Source organism: Plasmodium cynomolgi, chromosome 13, assembly GCF_000321355.1.
Source record: "Plasmodium cynomolgi strain B DNA, chromosome 13, whole genome shotgun sequence".
NCBI classification, from domain to species: Eukaryota; Apicomplexa; class Aconoidasida; order Haemosporida; family Plasmodiidae; genus Plasmodium; species Plasmodium cynomolgi.
Genome location: NC_020406.1, coordinates 1,583,810 through 1,591,917, shown reverse-complemented (window position 1 = coordinate 1,591,917; position 8,108 = coordinate 1,583,810). Strand labels below are relative to the sequence as shown.

The 8,108-nt window shown below is 42.5% G+C and overlaps 2 protein-coding genes across 2 annotated transcripts; one reads left to right on the top strand and one right to left on the bottom strand.

The window, feature by feature from the left end:
* Positions 1 to 542: 542 nt before the first annotated feature.
* Positions 543 to 2,331, top strand: PCYB_134380 (ubiquitin-conjugating enzyme E2; the record flags this gene model as incomplete). Its single annotated transcript, XM_004224463.1, has 6 exons — positions 543 to 562; positions 663 to 732; positions 882 to 935; positions 1,062 to 1,111; positions 1,381 to 1,835; positions 2,075 to 2,331. 6 exons carry the CDS (start codon positions 543 to 545, stop codon positions 2,329 to 2,331), a joined length of 906 nt encoding a protein of 301 aa, XP_004224511.1.
* A 2,045-nt stretch (positions 2,332 to 4,376) lies between these two features.
* On the bottom strand, positions 4,377 to 5,649 carry PCYB_134370 (hypothetical protein; the record flags this gene model as incomplete). Its single annotated transcript, XM_004224462.1, has 3 exons — positions 4,377 to 4,432; positions 4,480 to 5,347; positions 5,395 to 5,649. 3 exons carry the CDS (start codon positions 5,647 to 5,649, stop codon positions 4,377 to 4,379), a joined length of 1,179 nt encoding a protein of 392 aa, XP_004224510.1.
* Between the last annotated feature and the right edge of the window lie 2,459 nt (positions 5,650 to 8,108).

Here is an 8,108-nt window from a genome sequence, read left to right as displayed (position 1 = left end):
GAACTTCAGCTGTTATAAATTTTACGCAACATTGACTTTACACACTTCTACAAAAATGTGTTGGTGTGTTTCTCCAGCGTTCTCGTAAATCTGTACATTTCTGCTTTTACACTATTCTTTCCATGTCTCGGGAAAAGTTAAAAGGGGGATTTTTTTACAAATCTGTTTAGTCTCCTCCATTGTACTTGGCCCACTTGCGTACATTCCATGCTGCCTATCCGTTGCATAAGAGGAGAAAACTGCTTCAATTGGGCTTTTCCCAAAAGTGTTACATGTTTACACATGTTGTGTATGCCTTTATTGTGTGTGCCGTTTTGCGTATGCCTTTTTGTGTACGCCTTTTTGTGTATGTCTTTTTTGTGCGTACCCCCCCAATTGTTTCATTTTTTTATTTCACTTTTTTATTTCATTTCTTTATTTCATTTTATTTTCTCCATTTTGATGTGCAGAATGACCAAAAGAGGGAAATACTCAACGTATTGATCCACATTCTTCAAAAGTAAAAGAAATGTGCACCTGAGCAAAAGTGTGCAGCTGACCAAATGAGAAACATCTCCAATCTGTTAGACACGTTCGCAGGGACCCACCTTTGTCCGTACCCTCGTGCGTGTAGCTTATCCTTGGACATCTCCGCTCACTCACGTTTTCCCCTTTCCCCGCAGAATTATTGAAAATCCCTCCAGGGCAAAGTTTAGATCCTTAAAAAAGGACAACAAAACGTTTATTAATAAGGTACCCTGGAGAAAGAGTGCATTGACGGAGTTTCTACTTCGTTGGCATTGCACACATCATGTACCTGCATAAGTGAGTATATACTTAGCATCCCTGCTTATTGCTTACAATTGCATACACCCTTTTCTCCCTTCCCGACTACTTAACAGCTGCTGCATTTCGATGGATCGGATGTTGTCCTGAGGTGCCTTGGGTTCGAGGAGGTAAAGGAGACCAAACTTTGAGAAGGCCAAGTGATCAACTGAGCCATGCAAAACTTCCCATACCGTGGGGTGAAACCACCCAAACAGACAATCATCTTTTTCTTCTTCATTTATTCCCCTTTAAAGGATGAAGAAAAATGGTTCTTTCCCGTGGCGAATGACGACACGCTGACAAGGTATGAATAGCTAGAGAATGTTCTTCGCCAGTTGGTCACAGAGCCTTTATACACTGCTTTGCTGGGGGGTGTCCGTACGTTTGGCACGTACCCAAAAGGAGCCACGCTCAAGCGTAATAACTCTAAGCATGCCTCACAGCTGAAAGCATGCCTCACAACTCGAAGCATGCCTCAAAGCTGAAAGCATGCCTCACAGCTGAAAGCATGTGTCACAACTCTGCATATGAGTAACAACTCCAAACATGCGTGACCGCCGCCCCTCCCCGAAGGAACCTGAGCGAAATCCAAGGCTTCGTCAAGGACAACACATATGTGTCACACAAGTCGGAGTCCGTGTTTGAACAGAGCCAGTCGAGCCACGTGAAGAACTTTCGAAATTCCCTAAACGGCCACAGCCACAGCCACGGCCACAGCCACAGCCACAGCCACAACCACAGCGATAATCACAGCCACAACCACAGCGACAACCACGGCCCCTCTTCCAATCGAAACGACAATGAAGAAACGATAAAAAATAATCCTGATGAACTCAAGTTAGGAGGTCTCTCAAAGAGAAGACTGGAAAAGGAAAGATTGGAACTGCTAAATGAAAATGAAAACACAATTAAATTAATACAAGAATATTCAGATAAATGGATCATACAAATTAAGGGTGCAGAAAATACCTTGTACTCAAATGAAACCTTTAAAATGCAATTTAAGTTTACTGAGAAGTATCCAATAGGTGGGCAAATGGAGGAAGTTCGTCGGAGGGGGGTTCAACACACCTGGAGTTATACCACCTTGGTGTGCACATGGGCCGTATTTAAGAGTTTGTGCCTTCCCCCCTCACACGTACACGAACAGGCACGCATATACACATACACATGCACAAACGCATACGTACACACATACACATACACACACACATCATATATGATCAATCCCACGTGCTAACCCTAAACCATTTTTCCCTTCTCGCAGAAAGCCCAGAAGTGATATTCATAGGAGAGCCGCCAATCCATCCACACATTTACAGCAACGGGCACATCTGCCTGTCAATTTTATATGATCACTGGTCTCCTGTCCTGTCAGTTAATTCAATATGCTTATCCATCATTTCGATGCTTTCAAGCTGCACAAAAAAGAGAAAGCCAATCGACGACATGCTCTACTGTTCTGCTGGGCCAAAAGTTTCCCCAAAAAATATGAGGTGGATGTTTCACGACGATAAGGTGTAGTGGCGACCCTGCGTCATCTGCAGTGCAGGTGGAAAGGAAAAAGGAAAAAGAAAAAAGAAAAAAACTGGAAATTTCGCTTATCCGTTAAATCCATTTTTTTTTTTTTAAGTGCAGAACGTGTGCTCTGTGTTTGAATCAGCAGATTTTTTTTTTTTTTAATTTATCCATATAAAAAAATACTCATTTGGTCTACTGACAAACTGGTGTACCAAATTGGAGAGCAGAATCGAAGGGGGAAACTCTCCAGTGTGAAAAGAACTGGCGGACACATGAAGCGGGGTGTTGCGGCTTCCTGGTTTGCAGCGCACCTTCTGGCCGTAGGTTTTTTTTTTTTTTTTTTGCTCATTTTTTTCTATGTTGCATGGATATTCAACAAACTGTGGTGCTGCATTTCTGTGCGAGTTGTGCGTAGCTCATTTATTAACCATTAAAGGAAATTTCTTCTACATTTTCTTTAATGTCTCCGAAATTGTTTTATTTTTTCTTTTATTTTTTTTTACACATTGTTAATGTACCAATTTGCGTTATGCCCCTTCATGTTTTCTCCACCATGGCATTTACAGATGTAGATACAGCGGCTGTTTCAGTTACAGATGTAGATGCAGCCGCAGCTGCAGTTGCTCTTGCTGTGTGGATGCCCTTGTTGGCGCCGCCAATTCCGCGGCTGCTATTTTTCACCCTTTTTTTAATTAGTACAACTTAGCTCCATCTTTTTTGTTGAGCGCAAGCCGGGCCCCACCCAACCCCCGCTCGCACCTGGGTGTGTGTGTATCATGTGCACGTATGCACATGCATGCATACACGCTTGAATGCATACTTACACATACGTACGAACAAATGCCGTGCGCAGTAGGAACTCCCCCCCCCCTCCTCTTCCCAACCGAGCAGTGCACACGCATGCTGAACTCACATGGCTCAGAAGGGACGTCGCGTTAAGCAAAATATAACACAGCTAGTTGTCAAAATATGAGAGTGGAACAGGGTGTCCACCTCGAAGGTGTCCATATTGGTTAATGCACCGCCACACTTCGTCCTTTCCACCCCAGCCCGTTTGCCCCTGTTGGTTCATCTCTGTCTGTTTACCCATGTCTGTTTACCCCTGTCGGTTCACCCCCGCCGGTTCACCCCTGTCTTATTTGTTCCCTCCAACGGTGTAATAACCTAAATTTACACCCCATTTTGACGATTTTTAAAAAAGCGAATAAGGGATTGGAAGGGAGAAGTTTTTTTTTCAAAAAATTTAGGGAGCTTCTACACGTTCTGTGTCATACATTTATGTGAGGACATGGAGGGATAACTTCACAGATTCAATTACTCATGATGAAAACATAAGAAGGAAAAAGGAAACTTACACGGAAAACAAAAAATATATACCACTTTTTCCCTTTTTTTAATCGTCCTTTGGCACATAAGTAAGAATGAGACAGATCAGTTTTGATAAAGAAACAAACACAACGTATTAATAAGTGAAACGAAAGGGTGCAAATTGGGCTGCAATGCGTTAGATACATGCACATGATCACGTATGCATCGACATACACATAGCTATAAAGTATGTGTGCATCCCAGGCTGCTGCGAAGAAGGGGGCTGAATTAATCACAGATATGGTCAACTTCAACATTATGCGAAGGGCACAAACAAAACGTGTGCTATCTCTTTTACTATTTCTTCTGTGTCTTCCCTGCTTTGCAAATCCACAGATATATTATTCTGGTGTATGATGTAACCCCGACTCAAATGTTTCAGCATCGATTGGCACTTGGTTTTGTTACGCGAGGGATTCATCGAATTGGTTCTTCTCCCCGTTTGTTTTGCATAATTTAGGAAAGAAGACCGCTCAGAAGGGTGCCATTCGGGGCAGTTGGGCCAATGGGGGCAATTCAGCCATTCGGAGCAATTCAGCCAGTCGGGGCAGTTTGGCCAATCGGAGCAATTCAGCCAATCGGAGCAATTGCACCAATCGGGCTAGCCGCTCCCATTTCAGCGGAATATTTTATCGTAAATGTACCCAAAAATAGAACTGATGGAACTTCTTTTCCCTTCCCTAACGTTTCCACTTGACATTTTCGTGTCGTATGATTTGTTTGTCCTGCTGAATTCCTTCGAGTTGCAGTTAGCTGCGTAGTGTTTGCCCCTTTTTGCTCTACTTTGAAGGGGAGAATTTTTGTCGCTGTGCCTTTTTGCTGGTCTTGACTCGAGATGGTACTTCTGGTGCGGGTGTTCTTCGCCAGGTATTTTTATATAGCCCACTTCGTTCAATGCGTTACTCCCTCGTTGGCCATGAACCGTTCCGTCTACGCTCATTTGTACCTCGTTCTCATCCTTTACCTTTATTTTAATATGTTTACTCTCGCTGCTCCCTTGGGATATGTCCTTTGCTTCCATTTGGTAATTTTCGGACACTCGCGTGTGCTTCCCCCGTTCCTTTTCGCTTTTCCTTTTATCCGTTTTATCACTCATATCTGTATTGAACGAATTGTTGGGGGGGTTATTTGTTCTTTCTACATTGCTGCTAGCGATTGCGTTATTTGGGGGCGCAATTTGGGCTACACATTTGGCCGCACATTTGGCCACATTTTTTGCCTCACTTTTGGCCACATTTTTGGCCGCACTTTTGGCCGCACTTTTGGCCACATTTTTGGCCACATTTTTGTCTATTTTTTTATCCTTGACTGCAAGGGGATCTTTTTGTGCAAATTTTACTTTCTTTATTTTTTTCTTTTTGAGGCTGCTTTTAGATACTCCCGGTTGGCTCTTCGTCCTACCATCGCTCGCGCTAGCATTAGCATTACCACTAGAGCAAACGCTCGTGTCTTTTTTTTTCTTCTTCGTATTTGCATTAGCAACGTTTCTTCTGTTAATGGAGCTGTTCTGTTTGCTACTCACTCTGCGGTTACCCTTCATGGAGAAGGCTTTACTAATTATGAGCGAATTAAATTTATTATAGTTTGTGCTTTTACCCTTGGTTACTCTGTCTAGAGAAATATTCGATTTTTGCTTCACCAGCGTGCTACTCTGAAAAAGGATCTTTTTTTTTTTTCTTCCTTCTTCCACTTTTTCACCTTATTAAATAACTTAGCAACTTCCTCTGCGTACATCTCCAGGTACAAAGATACTTCATGCTTTATACAATTCACGTAATGACTCCTCATCGAGCTTGCACTGTGGCTAGTCACTTTGGATTCCTCAGCTCTTTTCCAATTAACCTTTTCATTTTTCAGTTGGTGTTCGTAGGCGTATAGGAATATCCTTTTTGATTCTTCAATGTCGTAAGCCCTCACCTTTGCTTTCTTCTTCGCGCCTCCCTTCGTGACCATTTTGTTCGTCCCCTTGGCGTTTGTGGAGTTATTTTGGCGTCTTAACTTGGAGCGCAGTTTTGCACCGCTGGCTTGTGCCGCTGACTTGTGCCACTATTTATCCTCTCCGCATGCCCTTCGCGGGGCACTCTGAAAGAAAAAAGAAACGAGACGCAAACTTCCAATTTTGCACAAGTAAATTGTTCTCGAAAAGAAAGAAAAGCCGCGGTGATTATTTTGCGGACCCACCAAATGGGAACAAGCAGGTGTAGAATCAAAAATGCGCCCTCAACAAGGTGAACAGAATAATACTAATTGCTATTCCCCTCAGGGACAAAAAAAAGAAGTAGCAAATATATTTCTTTTATTTTCTCTTATGACCATTCACGGTTGTGTGTACTTGTTGAGCTTCAAAACAAAGTGAAAGTCACGCAAGCGAAGTAGCGGGGGGTTGTGTGACTTTGGGAGACTAGCCGACTGTGGTTGCTTCGTCTGCACAGGTGGAGCGTGAGAAAAAAAAATAATATGGCAGTTTTTTCAGATGGGAGGAAGAAGAAGAAGAAGGAAAAAAAAAAAAAATTCTTTACTAGACAGCACAAAGTGGTCCTTCGATGCTCGTTTAAATCTACTTCTTCTTTGTGACGACGTCCAAACGGTGAACTTTATTTCAGGGCGCGTCGCAGGGGGTCCCTTTTACAAAGTTTCTAAAAATATTCAAAAAAGAAATTATACATTTTTTTTTTTTTTTCATTTTTTTTTATATTTTAATTGTGATTCGAATTACACCTCATTGTGTGGCTTTGTCAGGTGTGAGCTATGCGAACGCATGAGTAGCTAACCCACTCGGCTGAGTTATTATTTCCTCCCCTTTGGGCAGTACCTTTTGTAAGCATGCGCCCCTCATTAGACGGGTGAGGAAACGGGGCACTTTGCCTTATGTATAGATGCAACGCGCGTGACTGTTTTGGGAAAAAAATAAAAAAGGGGCCTCATGCAGGTGTGCGTATAATACATATATATATGTACGTACGTACGTATGTACCGTGAGTTGCGGTTCCCTCGCCTGCACTGCTACCCGGTTAGAAAGGCGTGTGCCTAATTTGCGTTCACCCAAGCTAGTTTCCTTTCCCTTTTTACTAATCCACTTTCTTACATTTCACTTTAACGCTATCAAAATTTGCACTGCTTTTTGCTCCACCTCGTGGACGTTTCAACCCCTCCCTGCAGTGTGCCTCTCCCTGTCTAACGCACAAAAGAGCGTAGTGGACACACGCCCTATCAGCAGCTATATATGGATAAAACGCTGGCTCTCCATTCATAGCTGCTTCTACATATGCCTGCTCAGATGTGCGTACCTGTACAGATGTAGATCCGTGGAGATGCATATCCCTGTGTGGCTTTTTTCCCAACTAAATTATGGCGCGTCTGATTATATCGATAAAATTTATTTTTATTTTATTTTTTTTTAAACTAAAATTCACGCAAAGTGTGCGATCCTTGCGCCTTTCTTTTTTCCGCGAACGAATGCGAGTAGACCCGCAGAAACGCGATAAGAAAGATAACACTAACATGCACTGAGCTCCTTCACGAATGAATACGCACATGTGGAGAGAGGTCCCATGTTTGCTATTCTGCTCCTGATTAGGAAACACACAAAAAGGGAGAAATAGCAAAGTGAGATTTCCTAACCTATTGCGCTATTCCATTACTTATTTTTCGTTTGCACAATAGAGGGTTCCACTTTGCCTGTGCACTGTATCCCACACTGGAAAAAAAACTCCAGGTTGTCTTTTTTTTTTTTTATCCTACTTATATGCCTTTTTCGCAACATGATGAACTACACACTGGAGAGTCAGCTCTTTAGTCAAGTCAGTCTGAATCGTTAAGCTGACACAAAGCAAAAGTGTAGACAAAAAGGGAGTCCCTCCCCATACACACACAAAATGGGGTAAACTAGCATGTAATACGTGGTAAAATTGGCCTATCGCTTGTACCCTATATTTACCATCGAATGGAATAAAAGCAAAACTTGGGTGTGCACAATTCGCCCAGATTTGCCTGCTCCCCCTTTTTACGATAAACTCTCGAAGAAGACAAACCAACGGGGACGACACAGCATAGCGCAAAAAGGCTGCATCATTGATGTAGACAGTCAGGCAAATTGGGCCTTCCCGTACTAATCCTCTTTCTCCCAATATTAGAATGCCGCATGAATGGAAAAATCATTTTGATGCAAAAAATTATACGAAATGCACTACTGATGTGTGAAAGGATAATTACATTTGGGGCAGCTTCTATGAGGAGAACCTGGGTTGCAATTTAGGTCTCCAAGTTTAAAAGAAGGGACAGTATTTAAAGAAGACTATTGTAGTTCCTCTTTTTTTTTTTTTTTCCTTTTTGCACTTTCTTGCCTGGGTATATCGCCTATATGCTTAGTTGGCACCAGATCCAATAAATTTCTCATTCGTAAAACTCTCTTT